Source organism: Cucurbita moschata, unplaced genomic scaffold (assembly GCF_002738365.1).
Source record: "Cucurbita moschata cultivar Rifu unplaced genomic scaffold, Cmos_1.0 Cmo_Scf00022, whole genome shotgun sequence".
NCBI classification, from domain to species: domain Eukaryota; kingdom Viridiplantae; phylum Streptophyta; class Magnoliopsida; order Cucurbitales; family Cucurbitaceae; genus Cucurbita; species Cucurbita moschata.
The window spans coordinates 2,224,040-2,245,042 of record NW_019268538.1 but is presented as its reverse complement, the minus strand read 5'-3'; the positions used below and the strand labels follow the sequence as shown (position 1 = coordinate 2,245,042).

Below are 21,003 nucleotides of genomic sequence, written 5' to 3'. Positions count from 1 at the left end.
TTTCCCTTTTTTTTTTTTTTTTTTTACTATTTTACTATTCAATGTTTTTATTAAATATTTTAAAAGCTTAGGCCTCTAAACTTTAATTTTATTTTATTTTTTTCCTTATATTTTCGCCTTTTTCAAAGTTCAAACTCCAACTGGGCTATGATCGAAAAGGCTTCCTTCAAAAGGCCCATTGGGGCATTTACACATCGTGGCCCAAACATATTGTCGGGTACGAGTCGGGTAAACGGTTCGTTTCGTGAACCGACTCGAATTCAAAAACCGCAAAATCGTTTCGGACCACCCGGGGCAGAGGGCACTCATCAGTTCCAGTTCGATCATCCCGCGGGTTTTCTGCTGGGGTTTATGCCGCTCTTTCCCCCTTGTTCAAAACCCTATATTCAATTCCTCAAATTCAAGTGATTGCTTCTCAAGTCTAGGCAAGGCAAGGATTTGGAGATTCCATTTTGCGGAATTCGAACCTCATTTCTCGTTCATCCGATCAGTCCGCCAAGATGCCACCGAACGATGACATTGTTTTTACTTCGCGCGCTACGCTTAGAGTTCCACACCTTCCTCCGCCTAACTCACATTCTTCTTTCAGATTCTGTTTCAGAAATATGGCTTCGCAGTTCGATCAATCCTGTCACTCAATTTTTCAGTTCATTGATTCGGTTAAGAGAGGGTCGAAATTCACTAATTTCAACCACAGTATTCCCCATTTCTGGCCACCATCGCTTCCCTTTTGGGGTTCCAAGAAGATAACTCAGCGAGGAAATTCGGTTAGTCGATGGGCAAGCGGGAGTTGTGGGGCAATGTTTGTTGATAAATCTAGTCTAATTTGTTCGGCGTCATTGTCGCTAATTCAATCTGACGGATCGAATAAGGCTGAGTCTGGAACTCGAGCGGAGCATTCAGGCCGGCAACGGGGGATGGATGACAAAAGTACGGGGTTGGTTGGAAAATCATCTCTTCTTTGCTCAGCTTCATTGGCTTTGGCTCGGTCTGACGAGGCGAGTCAGCCTAGTGGTTCGGAGAGTAAGGAATCGCCTCAAAAGGGGTATTCAGCTGGTCGGCCGGATGAGGAGAGAGTGCTAATCAGTGAGGTTCTCGTGAGAAATAAGGACGGTGAGGAGCTAGAGAGGAAGGACCTCGAGATGGAAGTTTTGACTGCCTTGAAGGCGAGCAGACCCAACTCTGCGCTCACTGTGCGCGAGGTTCAAGAAGATGTGCACAGGATTATCAATAGTGGGTATTTCTACTCGTGCATACCGGTTGCAGTTGATACCAGAGATGGAATAAGATTAATATTTCAGGTATAAATGTCGTTCAGCTTGAACTTGTTTGTGCGTTTTATCACAATAGAATTTGAGGAAAGGATCCGGAAGGAGTGGAATATGACAATAATTCTCCTTGGCTTATTTTTTCCATTGGGAAGGATTTTATGTGTGAGAGACTAAGACTATTAGTCTTAATACTGGTGGAAGACGTGGAGTGATTTGTGTTAAGTGAAAGGCGAGCTGGGATGAAATTTGAAACAACCTATAAGTTTTAATGTAAGATGTTATGTAATAGGTTGAACTTTGAGTTTATCATGTTTATTTTATAGTCTTCTTATAAAAAAAAAACGAATTTTATTTTATATGTTTGATCTTATATACAACTCACTTGGGAGTTGTGAAAACAAATTATGCACATGCAAGTTTGAAAAAATAAGAAATGTCTAGGAACCCTCTTTTGAAGCTACAGCAGAGTGAGAGAACATTTAAGTGATCAGTGAACTTTCCACTGCGGAAATTAATTGTTATGAACTAGTTCCTTCTTACATTTTTTAAGAGAGTATTGATTAATGTTATTTTGTAATGGCACAAGGTAGAACCAAACCAAGAGTTTCAGGGGCTGGTATGTGAAGGTGCTAATGTCCTTCCCGCAAAGTTTCTGGAGGAAGCTTTTCGTGATGGCTATGGTAGGATTTCTTACATTATTATTTTAGATTATAACAGTCTATGAACCGATGTAAAATATGCTCATAGAAGACCACTATTTTGGATCTTTGGTGTCAAGCTGTGCAGGAAAAGTTGTCAATCTCAGGCATTTAGATGAAGTAATATCATCCATCAATAGCTGGTATGGTGAACGAGGCCTTTTTGGCAGGGTTAGTTCTTTATCTATGTTCTTTTACAATTTCATGTGTTAGTTTAAGTTGAAAGTTAGTTTGTTTATGCCTTGAAGGGATTTTACACATTGCAGGCTTTAGGCGTGATTGTTTCATGATCATTATTGTTCACATATGTTGCTGCTTTGACTATATAATACAGGTATCAGCTGTAGATATTCTATCTGGAGGCATTCTTAGTTTGCAAGTTTCTGAAGCTGAAGTAAATAACATTTCCATCCGATTTCTTGACAAAAAGACGTAAGAATTTGTCTTTTGCATAATCAAAATTGGCATGCTAATAACCATGATACGTTAATGCACACTGCAGCAGCACAACCTCACATGTACATGCTAATGTGACATGGTCTTTATATCTTTTCAAAGTTTGTATTTCGTAGTTTTTTGACTGGTCATTATATTCAGTGGGGAGCCAATTTCAGGAAACACAAGACCTGACACAATACTCCGGCAACTTACTACCAAGAAAGGACAGGTATTTGGTGCATGTGTGATGTGTCTAACTGTTAGTTATAGAATATGATCAATTTCTTCACCTCTTTGATCGGTGTAAACCATTACATGAGAGTCGTGGCTAGAAAGTAGTCAGGTTTTTTCTTATATAAAAAACAAAAAGTAGTCAGGTTTTTGTGGGGGAAGATTGAGAGTTCTCTTAGATTAGCGTTTTGGTTAGCATGGTGGATCTCTTATCTGCCTTCTGTGTTCTTTTTTTTTGGTATTTATAAAGACTCTTGTTTTTTACACACAAAGAAAATGGTGAAACGTGTGTCTGTGTATGCATGTTCTCTTTATAGCTTTCAGATGTATACTTTATATTATTAGCATAATGGTGTTTACATTAATGGATGATGCACTTGAGCTTGAATGTGATGGTTTCTCAATAATATGTAATCTTCCATTTAAAGATTTTTAACGTGGATACACTCTGATTGAAGCTTGTAGTAATATATTGCAGGTCTACAGTATGTTTCAAGGCAAAAGAGATGCAGAGACTGTCTTAACCATGGGGATCATGGAAGATGTCAGCATTATTCCCCAACCTGCTGCTGGTGACTAAAATCTTTTTTCTCTTTTTACATGAACATTTGACATGTATTGTTTGTTTATTTCATAACTAAGGCTTTGGCGTTCCTGGTTGGTTGCCAACTTGTTCTTGGTTTTGGATTATTTTGGTCCAACTTAAACTTTTGATTTCATGGAAGTCTTGTGCATAAGATCCAGTGTCATAGGATGAAATTAATGTTGACATTATTTGTTCTTGGGGAAATTTCATTTTTACTGAACTTGGATATTTAGTTGGGTCTAGGTTGTTTGAGGTGGCATCAGGTTTGAGGGTGAATACGGCGAAAATGGTTACTTGTGGAATTAATATCAACATAGAGGGAGTGGGTACCCTGGGTACCAGTTTAGGTTGTTCCTCAAGTTGTCTAAACATTTCGTATTTGGGCATGCTGTTGGAGGCAATCCAAATGGGGTGGAATTAGAAAAAAATGACGAAAAATTGTTGAGGAAATTGGAGAATGGGAGAACTAAAATCTTCCAAACTCAAAGAGAGGATGCTTGACATTGGCCCGTTGGAGAGAGAGACAATCCAAGGATGTGGAGTCCAATAGTTGTTTCCATAACTCAGAAAACATTGAAATGTCAGATTCAAAGTTATTGTCATTGTAATCTGTTTTTTATTGTGCGGAGCTGTATGTATTTTCATATTATATACCTAGCTCTCTTAATCTTTCCTATATTTGGAATTGTTTAGATGCCGGAAAGGTTGACTTACTGATGAATGTTGTTGAGCGTCCAAGCGGAGGTTTCTCTGCTGGTGGTGGTCTATCATGCGGGTAAGAATCAGATGAATTATCTTTCATCTTTGCTGATGTTTCCTCTCAGTTGACTATATTCGGTGTTTTCTGTTATCTTTATTAAATGTTGACTTTTGCACTTTTCTAAATATAGGACCACTGGTGGTGCTGGCCCTCTAGCAGCCCTTATTGGAAGGTAAGTTCAAAGCTATATATCCTGTTTCGGAATCCCCAAATTAATACATGCATATAGTCGTCTTCTCGAGAGAAATAGTCTACATGTTTCTCTTTTCTTCATGTGCCACTGTTTTATCTCTTTATTTATTAGATTATCTGCAACTACTCAGTTTTATTGGTTGCAGTAGGTTCCACAGAATGAAGTGCTGAGCTTTTTAGCTTAGTAACAATATTGTTCTTGTTGCAGCTTTGCATATTCCCACAGAAATCTTTTTGGGAGGAATCAGAAGCTCCATGTCTCCTTGGAGAGGGGTCAAGTTGATTTCACTTTTCGCATAAACTACACAGACCCGTGGATCGAAGGAGATGATAAGAGGACATCACGAACGATAATGGTTCAGGTAATCTTGGATATGGAGTGTATTTCAATTTATGATATTTTTCAGTGGAGAGAACCTGATAAAAAATTATTTGATTCTTCTTTTCAGAACTCAAGGACTCCAGGTACACTTGTCCATGGTGGTAGCAACCTCACCATTGGTCGGGTTACAGCTGGTTTGGAATTCAACCGCCCAATCAGGCCGAAGTGGAGTGGAACGGGAGGACTTTATTTCCAGGTACTTTAGGATAACTGGCTACATGCTTCTGTACATTTTGCATACTTGAGCTTAGCTGCTTTTAGAACAGAGATGCAGGAAAGTGTCCACCTCCCCCTCCCCCTCCCTTACAGCCCAATTCTAGTTGCTGCATAAATCTTCCTGCTTTTTTTAGCAACTACTTACACACATTACTTTGCATAGCTAACTTCAGCTCTCTCTCCCACCTCTCACCATGTTTTTTTTAGCGAAGAAGGATGATTCTTACGCCTGAAGCATGTGAATTGAACTGAAAAAAGTTTATGGTGAATTCCAGGTTGTTCATGATATGGATGAACATTAGTGAACTTCCTGAATGTGATTTTATAACATTATATCAACAAATAGAGCAAAATTATTATTTGGCTTACTATGCCCATTACCCCAGGATAATCTTAGTTTTTGCATTAAGTGTGCCACTCTTCTGCAGTTCTTTTCCATAATATTTCTGGTTTTTCATTTTGATATTCAGCGTGCTGGTGCTCGAGATGAGCAAGGAAATCCTATCATTATGGATACCATCAAATGTCCTCTCACTGCAAGGTCTGTTCCTTTGCAATCTGCAATTAGGCATCATCTTTTTAAGAATTTGATGCCAGGTGCATTTTGATTGTGTTGAAAATTATCTCTTATTCTATACCTTATTATTTGTCAGTGGCAATGCTGACGACAATATGTTACTGGCTAAACTTGAGAGTGTTTACACTGGTTCTGGGGACCATGCGTCTTCAATGGTTAGTTTTCATCATCTCAACTTCAATATTCTCCAGCTACGATGATCCCTCATAACTTTATTCCATGCAGTTTGTTCTCAGCATGGAACAGGGGCTTCCCTTTTTGCCTGAATGGCTATGTTTTAATAGAGTGAATGCTCGTGCCAGAACTGGTGTGGAAGTTGGTCCCTCTCAGTTCCTTTTGAGGTATGGCGTGTTTGCATAGTTGTAACATGCAAGGATAGCTATAAGTTGAAAGGTCGTATGGGAGGATGTCTTTGAACAGTCTTTGATTCCTTTTTTTCATTTTGGGTTGAAATGAATCCTGGGATTGATTTTACTTGGCTGATGTTTTTGGGTCCTCGTTTCTAGTTTATCTGGAGGTCATGTAGTTGGAAAATTCTGCCCACACGAAGCATTTGCCATTGGGGGAACAAACAGTGTAAGAGGATATGAAGAAGGTGCTGTCGGCTCTGGTCGATCTTATGCTGTTGGATGTGGAGAGATCTCTTTCCCCTTGGTATGGAAGAGAAATTTTACTTGGTTGCACTGTGTTTTATGCTTCATGTTTGTTTTGACCTCTCCGTTGTGTTGATTAAGGATTCGTTTGATGCTAGATCTGATACATGACAGTTGCATTGTTTTGTGTAGGATTTTGGCATGTGTTATGAAGCTCGTTGAGCAACTTAAATTACATAATGCTAAAACTGAATGGTGACTACAAATCATGGAAACTTTTAATCTAGTTCAGCCTCATGCTTTTTCAAAAGAGAGAAATTGGATGGATTTTAATTAGCAATTTACACGAACAAATTAGTATTTGAGGGGGGAGACTTGCAGTGGATGATTGACTTAACAGTCCAAGCTGGGGTTAATTATAATTTCCTTTTTCAACTTGACCTTACGATCAAATTTATGCCTTCAGAAGTCTAGAAAACAATGCCGCTTGTAAGATAGTCGGAATATGGAGTCATGGTTTAGAAGAAATATAAATGATTGGTCAGAAAATGCAACCAGTCCTGCTATAGCCCTCCTAGATTGGTCTAGTAGTTGAGATTCCCTTAAGTTCATGGGTTCAGTATTGAATTTTTTAGTTCTCATAGCATCAAGAAGTCATTCTTTACCAAACATTGGATTGAAGAGGCATAAAGTCATTGACGTGAGAATGGTTGAAAAGGTAAACGAGCTATGAAAGAAAGATTGAAAGTTAAGTCTATTTCTTGATATTCCTGCTGATCAAATACTTGGAATTTTCTTGCAATCTCTTGTCCTGAATTATGTTTATGATTTTATGTCTTTTGTATACCTTGTGGTGACTGGATAATTTTTTTTGATCCTTTTATTTACCCTCGTTTATTTTTCTTATTTATAGTTTGCCCCAGTAGAAGGAGTTCTTTTTGCTGACTATGGAACTGATCTTGGATCGGGCTCGACGGTTCCAGGTTAGTCTGCCCTGTGTTGGACCTTTCCTGTACTCTATTTATTCTCTCTTGGTAAAAAAATAACTAGTATGTGGTATCACTGAAAGTGATTACCTTGACAAGAATTCGTGTACAGCACCAAATATGCATACGGGCATTCATATTGTCTTCCTAGAAAAGATAACTATCAATGTTATTGTGACTATTCTTGTATCAAGTTAAAAGTGAGTTGTACGTTTTCTTAACATCTTTTCCGGTCGATGATATCTATGGTTTCAAACCAAGTGTACTATGATGCTTTGGGGCAATACCATCATTCACATTGGATTGAATATTTAGCATTCCAAACTCATGTTCTTGATGTGCAGGTTTAGTAGTTAAACTGGTGTTGTTGAACCAATGTATGTTGTTTCATTTCATTGATGCTGTCCACGGCTTATTCTCTTGACGACAGTAGAATGTCTCTGCCGTAGTTTGAATTAACAGCTTATGTTTTTCTTGATCAGGTGATCCTGCTGGGGCTAGGATGAAACCTGGAAGTGGATATGGGTATGGGTTTGGCATTCGACTAGACTCCCCTTTGGGGCCTCTTCGTCTAGAATATGCATTCAACGACAAAGGTGCAAAAAGGTTCCATTTTGGCGTTGGCCACCGGAATTAATTCCCTCTTTTCCTACTCTTAGGTGTAGGATTGTTTTTTGTAATGTTTTCTTTTTTGGGGTGGGAGGTGGAGGTGGGGTTTGGATTTTGTTAGCAACTTTAATCGATTCATTTATGCACATTCTTCCCGGAAGTAAAATCTGTTTCATTATCCTCTTCATCTTACTTCGGCTACGATTAGTTTAGTTTCTAGCTCGATTCTTTGTTCATTTATCTTCTACTTTAATACCATTTTAATTTATATTAATTTTAACAGTTCTTTGGACTGTTGGTGGATTCAACCTCTATAAAATACACCCCCCCGCCCCCCTCCCCCAAAGAAATTAATAAACTAAAAGGATTTATATGTCCGATTCAATGCAGAACGATACATTTTCTTGTGGAGAATAGGAAATAACTTTTCTCGATTTCATTGATCTAGGTAGATTAGGAATGTTTCTCTTTTAGATCTTGTCTCCGTCCTTTAAGCCTTTATCTTTTGTTTCATATACTATTATTTTCTTTTCTGATTTCTACATATTTAATAAAACAGTTTGCATGTTTACTGAAACAGTAGTATAGTATTTCTTTATCAATATGTTCGTTTAAACCTACATGTGTGTTGAAATTTTCTGTTCATGCATTTTTTTTTTTTTTTTTTTTTTATAAAAACCCTAAAGTAAACAGGGAGCAAGCTTTTTGAGGAACTGGTTTCTTGTTGTGTAGTGGGATATTTATATTCATGGCCACCCTCTTGACTCTTGTAATGGGGAGTAGGACAATGACAGGAATAGAGACTGATGTCTGCTAATATTTATTTGTTTATATTGCATCTTTATCTTGTAGTGGGCATTTTAATACTCCCTTGTTTAAATAATTTGAAATTCTGAACTGCATTTGACTAAGTTATTATGAATCTTAGTACACCATTGTAAGAGCAGGAAAAGTAAGCATATTTCACAGGTGGCACTCTACAATTCAGAGTAGAAAAGCTTCTCCTGCAGCTTCCAAGTGTAAGGTACATTTTCATTGAATGAAGCTGAGGGTGTCATGATTTTAAGGTACAATCATACCGATGGGTGCAGTTTTTTTGTCTCAGGCAAGTGGCCCTTGTTCCACATATTACACGTCAATTTAATCATTAAATACCTCTTTTACGAAGATCACCCTCTTGTTAAAGTATCTCTCTGTCTTTTCTAGTGGCAGGGTTATGTTCCGGTCATGGTTGAAAGTATGGATAAGAAAAGTAGGGAATTTTAGTTACTTTCTTGATTGATATGAAGCTGGACAAAGTGAATAGGAGAAAAGAATGAGGTTGTAATGTTGAAAAAAGGATCTTATCTCATTGTTATGATTGTCTAGGCCCCATTAAAATAATGGAGGAGCATCTTGAAAGAACACAATTACTTTTTCTTATTTTTTGGCTTCGACTTTGCTAATTATTTTTGCAAATTTTGAGTGCGTGGGTAACCCCATTTTCCCAAATCTAAGTGTTTGTAGATCACTTATTATAAATATTGACAGGAAAAAAAATATATATTTGCAATGAGAATATATGTATACTTTTTATATCTCATCAATCATTGTCTGGGTTCATTACAGCTAAAGTTGCTTAGCATGATGATGAATTTGAATATCAATCTTCAAATTATGGTAGTTTCTAATCATTTTACATTTTTACAGTTTCTTTTTTACTTGTGATTCACGATATTTTATTTATATATTGGATAATCAACCCAAATGAAATTGAGATGATTATAACAATCATTAGTTCAAGGAAATTTTTACTCTTTTTTTCTTTCTTCTATGTGTTTTAGAAGCACATAACAAAGATTCTCAATTTTCATTATTCGCTAATGATGCTTCTAATTAATGAAAGTTTTGAACTAAGTCGTTACACATTGAAGCTCAATTATTGAACCGAATCTACGAAAAGATCGTGGAAAAGGCGTGATGTTCAACATTATGATGGGTATTAATTCTCCCATATGTGTTGAAGAGGTGGGTAGGTGATTTAAGAGAAGAAGGGGAATATAGAAGGGATGAATAAGACAATAGAGAAACGAGTCACTTTCAGATGCCCCCCATGTCCAAAAAACACACAAACCTTGGGTAAGGAAAGTAGACATAGATCGACATGTCTATGGGAGTTCCGCCATGGGAGAGCATGCAAACAGTAAGAAAAAGGAACTCATTTACAAGGCATTAATGGAGAATAAGCCAAAGAAAAGAGAGAGAAATGAATTGTCTGTTGCATGAGAGATGTGGGGGTGGGGAGGGATGAGGGTTTGAAACAGTGGTAAAGTGTAGGGACAATGGTGAGTGTTGGCAAATGGCGAGTTAGCCGACAAGGAAACCAAGACGTGACCACCAAAGCAAATGTTGGCCTCCTCATATACAAAATACCCTCTCTTATTATAATATATTTCATTCCCAAACACTCTCGTTTCTCTTTCACTATATAACTCTCCCCATACATTTTCCAACCCTAATCTTGTAGATATTGTCCTGTTTAAGCTTTCACTTCCGTGCTTCCCCTTGTATGCTAGAAAAAAGTTTCTACGCTTTTATAAAGAATGTTTCATTTTCCTCCTCAACTGACGTGAGATCTGATGCAAACAGTGTCCGTATGAAGAAGGGTATGCTTCTTTATTATACCCTTTTCACACTGTTGAGTGAGTCGCTTGTTCTTTCAAATCCCAAGACTTGTGATATCACTCACTCTCTCTCACCCTTTGTTTGGCATATATATTTTTTGCTCATTGTTTAGTCATTCTCGTAGTAAGTGATTTTGGTTTTGTCCTTTATGATCTCCTCTCCTTCCCTTTTTTATATATCTCTCCCTACCCTTCTCTTCTTAAACCATCAACCATGGCTGATCCCTACTCCATCAATGCCTCTTCTTTTGGTTTATACCATTACTTCTCTTCTTCTTCTTCCCCACCTTCTAATTCTAATCCTTTCTCTCCTTACGATCTCTTCTCGTTCTCTTACTCGAACGATGATAACGATAATAATAATAATACCCTAAAGAACCCGTCTTCCTCTCCTCGAGTTCTCCCGCTCTTAAGTTTAAGTCCCGTGAGACACGATCACCAAGATCACTCATTTTCTCTTAACAAAAACAAGAACTTGTGTAGCCCTTGTGAAGAAGACGATGACGAGACGGTTACTGTCGCTTTGCATTTAGGGCTTCCATCGGCTCCGTCTTCGTCTTCTTCCTCTGATCTGATTTTGAGGCTTTCTTCGACTGAGATCTCGGATAAATTAGAAGGTCAATTAGAAGAAGCGGTTCCCGTCGTCGTTCCTAATTATTACTCGGTCTCGTCATCGTCTTCTTCCTCCACAACTGGTGGTGGACTCAACAAGGGTCAGTATTGGATTCCCACTCCAGCTCAGATTCTCATTGGTCCAACCCAGTTTTCTTGCCCTCTTTGCTTCAAAACCTTCAACAGATACAACAACATGCAGGTACTATCAAATCAAGCAAAACCCAGATGGGATTTCTTTAAAAAAATTTAAAATTTTCTTCTTTTAATTATTTTGTTCTTCACCTTTCTGATTCATTTTGATAATATTGCTGAAAAAGAGGAAAAATTTCTTCTTTTTTAAAATTTCTAGACCGATTTCAGCCTTTGGCTTTTGTTTGCTAACTCGGAATGACTAGGATAAAGAATATTTGCAGACCCTTTAAAGCCTTTCCTTTTTTTCCTTCTTTTTTTTTTTTTAAGTCGAGTTCATTAGTATGTATGATCATGTTCATCGCTCGAGATCAAATTGTAATTAATTATTATTAATATCATGATGATATATATGTTTTTGGTGCATGGGTATTCAAATTTTGGGGATTTGAACAAATCTTCTCAGGTCCATTTCAGAATAACAACAGAAAATCCTTCTTTTATGTGATTGAACAGCACGAGCCCATTATGCTCCATTCATGGTTTGTGAAATCATCTCAAGAAATTACTGTCTTAATTTCTTCAAATTTATGTGTAATTTAATTCCAGAAGCTTATTTCTTCATTTCTTTTTTTACCCATTTGCTTTTCAAAATTGACCCGGAAGTTGATATCATTGATGACATACAAGAAAATATCCTCAGTGCTACAACTTTATATGTTTACTTTCAAAACCCTTACTTCATACAAATTTATCAAACATATACATAAAATACTTTCAATTTTAAACCCTTTCCTTATGTGTCTTAGATCCCGATGTTAGATCTCGGGTTAGATCCATAATGACAGTTGACTTTTCTTGACAAATGTTTTAGTTGTTGAACTGGGTTGAATTTTCTTGTTCTTTTAAGGTTTTACTTTACTGATGTCTTAACCATTTAGCTGTGCTTGTTACGGAGTTTTCTTGTTCTTTAAGGTTTTACTTTACTGATGTCTAAACTATTTAGCTATACTCGTTCCAGAGTTTTCTTGTTTTTTTTTTTAAGGTTTTATTGATTTTTTTAAGGTTTTATTGATGTCTTAACTATTTCGCTATACTCGTTACAGAGTTTTCTTGTTCTTTATGGTTTTACTGATGTCTTAACTATTGAGCTAGAATTTTCTTGCTCTTTAAGGTTTTACTTTAATGATGTCTTAACTATTTAGCTATGCTGGTTATGGAGTTTTCTTGTGCTTTAAGACGGAATTTTCTTGTTCTTTAGGGTTTTACTGATCGTTACAGAGTTTCTTATGCTTTAAGGTTTGGTAATGGAGTTTTGTTGTTATGATGAGGCATTACAGATGCATATGTGGGGGCATGGATCACAATACAGAAAAGGGCCACAGTCACTAAGAGGAACACAGCCAACAGCCATGCTAAGGCTCCCATGTTATTGCTGTGCACCAGGGTGCAGAAACAACATAGACCATCCGAGGTCGAAGCCACTAAAAGACTTCCGAACCCTACAAACGCATTACAAACGAAAGCATGGAATCAAGCCATTTACTTGTAGGAAATGTGGGAAAGCGTTTGCTGTTAGAGGGGATTGGAGAACCCATGAGAAGAACTGTGGGAAGCTTTGGCATTGCACTTGTGGGTCTGATTTTAAGCACAAGAGGTCTTTGAAAGACCACATCAAAGCCTTTGGACATGGACATGCAGCTTATGGGATTGGCTCTTTTGACGAAGATGATGAGCCTGCTTCCGAGATCGAACACGATAACGACTTGTCTCACAGCAATGGAGATTGATTGATTCATTTATAACATAATATGTTGTGAGTTTAATGTTTCCTTGCACAATTCTGATAGCTTTGTACTTTGACATTGGAGTTCATTTTGAATCATGCTTCTTTTTCACCATGGCGTACGTGTGTACTCACTTGACTCATCTCATACCGCATATAAACAATTCAAGCATAGTTCAACAACTAAGACACACTTGATTCATCTAGCATATAATCAATTTTTGAGCATAGTTCAACAATTAAGATAAAAACTTTTGAGTCAAGCTTGAGTCCACTTGACTCATCTAGCATGTAACCAATTCGAGCATAATTCAGCAACTAAGACAAGAACTTTTGAGTCAAGCCTGAAGCTCGCTTGGCTCATTTAGTAGGTAATCAATTTGAGCATAGTTCAACTACTCAATTTTTCATATAACCAATTTGAGGATAGTTCAACTACTAAATTTTTCATATAATTAATTTGAGCATAGTTCAACAACTAAGACAAGAACTTTTAAGTCAAGTTTGAGCCCACTTGACTCATTTAGCATATAATCAATTCAAGCATACTTCAACAACTAAGATAAGAACTTTTGAGTCAAGCCTAGCCCACTTGACTCATCTAGCATATAACTAATTCGAGCATAATTCAGCAACTAAGATAAGATCTTTTGAGTCAAGCTTGAACCCACTTGACTCATTTAGCCTATAACCAATTCAAGCATAGTTCAGCAATTAAGTCAAGAAGTTTTTGAGATCGAGGGACTTATGGGAGCAGAGAGAGGGAGAAGGATAATAAGGAGGGTTTAATGAGATGTCATCTCAAGGAAGGTTGAGGTGCAGAAAGAGGACTGTAAAAAAAGAAAAAAAAAAAAGGGAAGGGAAGGGTAAATGAAAAGGAACAGTTATAGTAGTTATTAGGGAAAAGAGATTTAGAAAGATGAAATGAATGGTGATTTAACAGAACAGTAAAAACAAAGTATAAATATGCGATTCTTTTCTTGTTAAATCTGTACTCCTACATTTCCAGTGTTCTGTCTCGCAGCACTTATAACCATCTGTCTGCCAATTCAGACATGATGGATCCAAGTTTCACCCTTCTACCCTTTTTTTACTTTTACTTTAACTTTCACTTTCTTTTTTTTTTTTTAACAAAGCCACGGTACTTTTTTACGGATCGTTTAATTTAGTAATAGCCAATTTGAACATAGAACAGTGGGTGGATGGATAAAGACCATGTTTATTGACTGAGTCCAAATTTTGGCTTTATTGAAATGTTGTTGGTGATGTCCTTTAGATGGAAGTTAATGGATTTAGTTCCCCACATTGATTCATTCCTTACTTAGCTTTTGCTTTCTGTCTTTCTTTCGCTCTTTTTTTGAGACCATGAACTATAAACAACAACACAACCCTTTTACACTACATTGTTCTAAGAGAGGTACAACTTTTTGATTTTATGTAAAATAATTCCAAATTAATTTAAATACCCACTTTTTTTAATTAAATTAAATTAAATTAAATTAAATTAAAAGGAAAAGTAAAAATATTACGTATTATTATTAATAAACTTTTAGATTAATGAAAAAGATGGGCTTTTTCCCAAAGCAGATTTTTGTGAGTTCAAAAAGTTTTTAAGAAACGTAATATTCTCATAGCTCTCATAATTCCAATATGCTTTTTTTTCTAACTTTTGCTTTCACTCTGGACTGAGTCAGTCCGAATTATCCCTTTTTCTCACATTTATAAATGCCATTTACCATACCACTCAATCAATATCAACATGTCGTGACCCGTTAGACTCGGTTCATTAATTAGTAAAGCTCTAGTGGTCGATAAGGTTGGGATCTCGACTATTGAAAGGGAAGAAGAAGAAGGGTTTAGGAGTCCAACCGCTGTGTTGAAACATCGTTGAATCTAAAAGGTTTCTTTTTCCTCTTCCCAATAAAGCTTGGGGTGGGTTTTGCTTTCTCTCTCTCTCTCTTAGGGGGTTGCTTTAATATCTTTATTCCTCCAGCTTTAAACAAGATACACTCAAATGAGGCACATGAAAGTTATGGAACCCATGAATCTCTTCAACATACACCATTATTATTATTATTGTGTTCATCAGCAAAATGGTTTAAGGTAAATTTCCCTTTGAAAAAGAAAAATTTAAAGTGCTGACAAGATTGGAATCCTTCTTCATGGTCTGCCCATCAAAATCACATCTTTCTTTAAACTTGCACTTACTTTCCTTTGATATGCAAGCCCAGAGGACATCACAACGTTAAAGAAAGCACACAATCATGAGATGGGGCCATTCATACCAGAATCAACACTCATATTCATTTTTCACTTTCTGATGAGCTCAAGAGTTTATATTTGTCATTTACAACAATGAAATGAAATGACAGGGAACACAAGCTATACTATAAGCTCAAATCCTTCGGCAGGCTCATTTCCAGAAAATAAAGGCTGCAAAACCAGTGAGATTGCTACATTAGATACATGTATAGACAAAGTAGAACAAACGAACGATCCACACGCGCCTCGAACCATGTTTTCTTACCTTGCGGACATACAGGCCATTCCTAAGAAGACGACCTTCACGGCATGCTTCGGTCCAGCATAATCAAATGCCAAAGGCAACATTTCATGCAGAGTTAGGAACGCCATTACTCCACCAACTGGAAATAATCAACAAATACATACAATAAAACAGAGTCCAAAAGAAGAATTCAAAATCTAATCCTGGAGCTCCCAATACAGGTAGGTAGGTATCATGCTTTACCATACCAGATCCTAGTAGACCTTCAAGAATTTCAGGACTCAAGCTGCTTGGAAACAAGTAGGCTGCACAAAAAAAGTGCAGTTATAATCATAAATCTGCCAGTATAATCGATACATTTTCGTCAAATGTTCATATTTTAAGCCCGTAAATGATATCACTATCCAACATTGGAAGGCCTCAAGTCCACGCTAACAGATATTATCCTCTTTAAACACCCTTATAAAGAAAGTTTTGTTCCACTCTCCAACCAATGTGAGATCTCACACTAACATTGACGTTCACGTATCATTAACGTTGCTTACTATTACATTAATGCATAACGATCACTTGGGAAAATAAGTGTTTAGGGAAAGAACATGTAGATTCAGCTCGTATATGATGCAGGTGGACTTACCTACAATTATAACACCAAGGGGCTCAGCAAAGCCAGAGAGAGTAGCCAACTTGAATGCCTGCCATTTGCTGAGACCAACAAACCAACTATAAGTTTACAATATTCGATCCTTTCAATTAGATATGGTGAAAACCTTGACTTCACCCCAATTCATAGCATAAGCTGAAGTTAAGTACTAACCTCTGTGTAGCAAAGTAAACAGGAAGCGCAACAGCTACACCCTGCATAATAATACAAGACAAATCATACATAATTTCCTAGTGGCATTTTTATTTCAGCATCAATCAAAGTCCAAAGAAACTGATTGACTGGATGATGCTAATGAGAGGTATTACGTAACAGCCCAAGCCCAAGCCCACCAGTAGCAAATATTGTCTTCTTTGGGCTTTCCCTTTCGGGCTTCTCCTAAAGGTTTTTAAAACGCGTCTATTAGGGGGAGGTTTCCACACCCTTATGTTTCCCTTTCCAACCGACATGGGATCCCACATGTTACAACATATTTATAATTATGACATCTAAAACGAACACTTTCACACACCTTTTGAGTTCTTATCTGTTTAAGGAGGTACAAGGTCCAAAATTGAAACAGGGAACGATTTGGGACAAACAAGACAAGGTAGAACATTCATTGTTACGACCAAGAAATTTAATGTTAATCGTCACGCAAATGTAAGAGAACCAACGTCCACCGACCAGTGACAATGTCCCAAGTTAGAGAAGATACCTCTGGTATATTGTGCAAGGCAATGGCTAAGGCTAAGTTCAGACCAACACGAAGACCCTACATAAGATCGCCAACGAATAAGCAATATGTCTCAGAAAAACCAAAAACGATAAGATCGCCAACGAATTCCCGGTGGATCTTCCTTTATAAATCTCCAAATCAATGAAGAATAATAGTTGTGATACAAATATATTCTACATTATCCAAGTTAAATTAAAGAAAGGGATACGCTACGATATACCTTAATCGATCCAAGAAAAACAGCCATTCCTTCTGGAAAGTTATGTAAGCTTATGCCTGCATTTCAGTAAACTAAATCAATGATGTTTTCACTTCTCAGGACGTGTGGTTCTATGGTGAAAGTAAATTGTTCAAGAGCATCATTCCATGTATTTGCCTAAGCACTCAACTAGCCTGACCATCGAGTTTAAATAAACCGACACGTTACTGGACAAATTGATAGAGAACATAAACTTATACCATTTGTACATGGTAGTTGTATGAGTACCTATTGCTGTTATTATGCCACTGAATAGAACCTGACGACGATGCTTTTTCATAACATCCTTTCCCCCATCATCCTCGTCCTGTTATCCAATATAGTGTCAAATTCTAGAGATAAATTGATATCAATCTTTTTAATAAGGCTTTGCTACCTTCTTTCTATTGATATCTGAACCAGGAGCAAGTGTGGGTTCTGGGACAAAATGAGTAACAAAAGCAAACAAGATCACACCTGCAAAAAACTGCAGTACCAACAACATGTCATTTCGGAAGTGTACAGGTAGAAATCATTCAATCAAGGCTTATGACAAATACCCAAAGATTTCCTTTCAAGAACCCAATTGAATTAATAGCATTATGAGCTAAATCCAGGAACGAAATGCTCAGCATTAAACCAGCAGCAAAGCCCTGCAATTAAGACCAGGTCATTTAGACGAATCCAGGATTGAATTTATGCTACAAAGCTACACTCCCACTCCAAAACAACCAAAAAATGAAACTTCCAAGCATCACCTGTAAGAGACCGAGCATCTTCAGATTTGGGGCACCGCTAAGAATCACCAAAAGTGCACCTGTTCCAAATGTTATGAACACAAATGAGTCTGGTGCTTTGAAATGCTCATGGACCAGCAGTGATGAGCAGGTGTCAAGGCTCAATAGGGACACCATGCCACTACGAATTGTAACTAAGTCCCCAAATTTAAAGATTCTATGTTCACTAATTGAAAGATTCTACATATTATTCAAGAAACATTTCAAATTAAATTTGGCCTCAAGACCCAACTACCAAATACATGAAAACATAACCAAAGATGATCAAGAACAAAGAACAAACGAAAATAAAACAAGAAACAGACAACACCCACAAAGCATATTAAAGAAAAAACTTGGTACTGACCTAGAGAAGTACTGAATCCACCAACAAGCGAAAGTGCAAGAGCTACCAACACCTGAGAAGCCATGGATGCCTTATTGGGTCGTACCCCCAATTCAAGGCGTCGATAAGAACAGCAAGAAACCCCCCGAAAAGATTGGAGGGTTTTAAAGCAGCTTCCAAATTGAAAGAAAATGGCGAAAGAACGGTAAGAACAGGGAGGAATGCCGAAGGGGTATTAGGCGGAGGAGTGAGAGAGGTGAGTGAATGGTAGAATGAGCGAGGAATTTGGCGCCGGAAGCGACGCAATATATATAGGGATTAAAGGAAGTGGATTGCGCGCGTGGGGGAATCATTATGGCGAAAGGAAGAGATGGTTTGGGAAAGTGGTCCAAGAAAGTTGGGATTTTTGGTATCGGTTTCGGCTTATGAATCCATTATTCCTGTTTATCTTACATACTGGTTTATCCTTAACCTTCCATTCCTTCTATCCCCTATGCTTCCTAAAACTATATTAATTTGCTTCACTTTTCATTCAATCTTTCATTTTTATTCTTCCAACTCAAACCTTTTCTCTTCTTTCCTTCGATATGGTATTACACGCATGTATATATTGCTATACGATGAAAGGCCCACATCCACTAATTTAAGGTGTTAGACGAACACGACTCTCCACAATTGTATGATATTGTCCACTTTGAATATAAGCTCTCATGGCTTTGCTTTGTGCTCCCTAAAATGCCTCATTCCAATAGAGAGAATATTTCTTGATTATAAACTCATTCGGACTTTCATCATCCTAACATAAGGAATGATCGTGGGTTTATAATCCAGAAATACTCTTTTTCATTGGTACGAGGCCTTTGGGGAAGCCCACAGGGAATGATCATGGTTTATAATCAATGAATGTTATCTTCATTGGTACGAGGCATTTAGGGAAGCCCATAGAGAAATACTCTCTTTATTCGCATGAGGCCTTTGGGGAAGGCTAGACATAGAGGAATACTCTCTTCATTCGCATGAGGCCTTTGGAGAAGGCTAGGGAATGGTCTTTATAATCGATGAATACTCATGAGGCCTTTAGGGAAGCCCATAGAGGGAATGACCATGGGTTTATAATCGATGAATACTCTGTTCATTAGCACGAGGAGGGAAGCCCATAGAGGGAATGATCGTGGATTTATAATCAAAGAATACTCCCTTCATTCTTACGAAGCCTTTGGGAAGTCCAAAGCAAAGCCATGAGTGCTTATAATAAAAGGGGCAATATCCTACCAAGTTTGAGAGTCGTCTAACAAGGAAAAAAAAGAAATTAAAAACCAATAGAAAGAAGGCACGTGGATATGCTCGGCAGTGCAAGGGGGTTCTGTGCTTGATATAATCCATTTTATTAACTACAGCGTTGTAAGCCTTACACGGGCAGAGAGAAGAAAACGTTCTCTCTCTTCTCTCTGGCTCTGCTTCTCTTTCCTCACTGATTCTAAAACTGTTCAGGTTAGGTTTTCAAATTCCTTCCTCTATTTGCGCCAATTTGTTTGGATTACATCTTAATTTTTCTGTTTTTAGTGATTACTCCCGAGTAATTCCACTTCGCCTCTGATTTCCTTTTGTCGTTTCTTATATATTTTATATTCGTTAGAAGCCGGGGTTTAATTTCCATGGGATTCTGAGTTCTTCGATCGTGCATAAAGATTCGTCTATCAGAGATATCTATCGTCAGGTTAGGGCTTATGTTCTGTACCTCGTGTTGGTTTCACTGAATACTCCTATTGAACTATGATGTTCAGTTGTTGTATATGAACAGAGTGGAGCTCTGGGTAACTCTTATAGACTTCTTATCTTGTGATTTTGGGTTTCCCTGTTAGTGTTCGGAGGCAGTTAGGTTTTTTTATTGGCTACTGATTAGTGTTCGTGGTTTTGCCAGACTGTGGATTCCATCGAAACATATTAATTTTTTTTTTCATGTGATTCTATCTGGTGATTGTATTAGAAGTCTCGTATGAACGTTCTCTTTTGCAATTCGATTACTAGAAATGTGGAACACGTGAGAACGGTTGTGAAATTTAGCTTTAAATCACTAGAGCGAGACAGTCCCTTTGTTCTCCTTTGAACAGTCCTCTCTCGTTTAACCATTTCAACTAGGAAAACCACCCCTCTCTGTCTTAACTAACATCTTGTGGATAAATTTCATGTGGAAGGCAAAGTAAGGTTTAAGAATTCCTCAACACAGGATGGATGAGGGGGCTTTAATGAGGATGGAACTTAGGCTTGTTGACTTCCATTTTATCCTTTCCTATTTACCAGTCTCACTCTCCGTCCGATAGTACCAACTCAACTGCTTAAAAGCATGTCCCTTTGCTGAAAGATGAATGTGGCAGAATAATTGGTGGTTTAAAGATTTAAATATGGTGAATATTTGTTCAATGATCTGTTGTTTTGCCTAAACTTAGTATTCAATATCTAAACTACAAGTCAAATTTATTTTCTTTAGGCATTGATCTAACTATTTATTTCAAGTTTATTTGGCACGCCTTTCATCAGGCTCCGCAGCCAACCGCCCCGATTCCATCTTCCATCCCGATATATGACATAAAGAATCTTCATTGTCGGCATAAACTTATCTATATCAATGTATTGTTTGTAGTTAAAATTCGGAATGGTAGTGTGTTAAGAGTACCAAGTGATATAAGTAGAAGTTGAGGACGAGAGTGATATAGATAGAAGTTTATGAACGAAATTGTGTAATTGGTCTTTGGAGCTTATTATACTTTTCCACATGATACTGCTTCATGCTTTTAAATATAAAGGTAGTCCATCTCAAATTTGGTTTATATTGTTTCACTTTTGTTTTTCAGAAAAATATATTGCATCCTACTTCCTTCAACAATAATTACTGTGTGCGTAACTGGGTTTATTTCAATGGCATCTCTGTTTGAGAACGTACTTATTAGACAATGGATTGGAATTTTCTCATAGCGTTGTGAGATAAATAATTGTAGACATACCCCCCCCCCCCCCCCCCCCCC

The 21,003-nt window shown here is 37.4% G+C and overlaps 4 protein-coding genes across 6 annotated transcripts in view; 3 read left to right on the top strand and 1 right to left on the bottom strand.

Annotated features, from left to right (window-relative positions):
- Positions 1 to 288: 288 nt before the first annotated feature.
- Positions 289 to 7,773, top strand: LOC111459337 (outer envelope protein 80, chloroplastic). Its single transcript, XM_023102191.1, has 16 exons — positions 289 to 1,301; positions 1,858 to 1,951; positions 2,058 to 2,140; positions 2,304 to 2,401; positions 2,567 to 2,636; positions 3,117 to 3,210; positions 3,918 to 3,999; positions 4,115 to 4,156; positions 4,385 to 4,538; positions 4,626 to 4,754; positions 5,245 to 5,315; positions 5,428 to 5,506; positions 5,577 to 5,692; positions 5,858 to 6,005; positions 6,858 to 6,927; positions 7,413 to 7,773. The coding sequence occupies exons 1-16, from the start codon at positions 501 to 503 to the stop codon at positions 7,565 to 7,567; spliced, it is 2,286 nt and encodes a 761-aa protein (XP_022957959.1). The 5' UTR covers positions 289 to 500; the 3' UTR covers positions 7,568 to 7,773.
- Positions 7,774 to 10,348: 2,575 nt separating this feature from the next.
- LOC111459108 (zinc finger protein WIP2-like) lies at positions 10,349 to 12,842 on the top strand. The gene is made up of 2 exons (XM_023101866.1): positions 10,349 to 11,016; positions 12,287 to 12,842. The coding sequence occupies exons 1-2, from the start codon at positions 10,417 to 10,419 to the stop codon at positions 12,734 to 12,736; spliced, it is 1,050 nt and encodes a 349-aa protein (XP_022957634.1). The 5' UTR covers positions 10,349 to 10,416; the 3' UTR covers positions 12,737 to 12,842.
- Positions 12,843 to 14,977: 2,135 nt separating this feature from the next.
- LOC111459109 (zinc transporter ZTP29-like) lies at positions 14,978 to 18,429 on the bottom strand. The gene is made up of 12 exons (XM_023101867.1): positions 18,002 to 18,429; positions 17,617 to 17,675; positions 17,419 to 17,511; positions 17,256 to 17,345; positions 17,108 to 17,186; positions 16,841 to 16,896; positions 16,600 to 16,656; positions 16,056 to 16,096; positions 15,876 to 15,943; positions 15,487 to 15,543; positions 15,260 to 15,377; positions 14,978 to 15,165 (listed from the first exon to the last, which is right to left on the bottom strand). The coding sequence occupies exons 1-12, from the start codon at positions 18,063 to 18,065 to the stop codon at positions 15,120 to 15,122; spliced, it is 828 nt and encodes a 275-aa protein (XP_022957635.1). The 5' UTR covers positions 18,066 to 18,429; the 3' UTR covers positions 14,978 to 15,119.
- Positions 18,430 to 19,356: 927 nt separating this feature from the next.
- The window catches only part of LOC111459547 (zinc finger A20 and AN1 domain-containing stress-associated protein 8-like), a 3,552-nt gene continuing 1,905 nt past the window's right edge, over positions 19,357 to 21,003 (top strand). Inside the window, exons 1-2 of one of the 3 annotated variants that reach the window (XM_023102502.1) lie at positions 19,357 to 19,471; positions 19,617 to 19,697. The gene's annotated coding sequence lies outside the window, so the exon portion shown is untranslated. The remainder of the gene's footprint in view (positions 19,472 to 19,616; positions 19,698 to 21,003) is intronic. The other 2 variants (XM_023102503.1, XM_023102504.1) reach the window with 2 other exon arrangements.

Coding starts and splice junctions, on each gene's coding strand:
- LOC111459337 (XM_023102191.1), top strand. CDS start 501: ATGCCACCGAACGATGACATTGTTTTTACTTCGCGCGCTACGCTTAGA. Junction 2,402..2,566: donor CGATTTCTTGACAAAAAGAC/GTAAGAATTTGT, acceptor CATTATATTCAG/TGGGGAGCCAATTTCAGGAA. Junction 2,637..3,116: donor TTACTACCAAGAAAGGACAG/GTATTTGGTGCA, acceptor AATATATTGCAG/GTCTACAGTATGTTTCAAGG.
- LOC111459108 (XM_023101866.1), top strand. CDS start 10,417: ATGGCTGATCCCTACTCCATCAATGCCTCTTCTTTTGGTTTATACCAT. Junction 11,017..12,286: donor ACAGATACAACAACATGCAG/GTACTATCAAAT, acceptor GAGGCATTACAG/ATGCATATGTGGGGGCATGG.
- LOC111459109 (XM_023101867.1), bottom strand. CDS start 18,065: ATGGCTTCTCAGGTGTTGGTAGCTCTTGCACTTTCGCTTGTTGGTGGA. Junction 17,346..17,418: donor TCTTGAAAGGAAATCTTTGG/GTATTTGTCATA, acceptor TTGGTACTGCAG/TTTTTTGCAGGTGTGATCTT. Junction 15,544..15,875: donor CCTTGGTGTTATAATTGTAG/GTAAGTCCACCT, acceptor TTTTTTGTGCAG/CCTACTTGTTTCCAAGCAGC.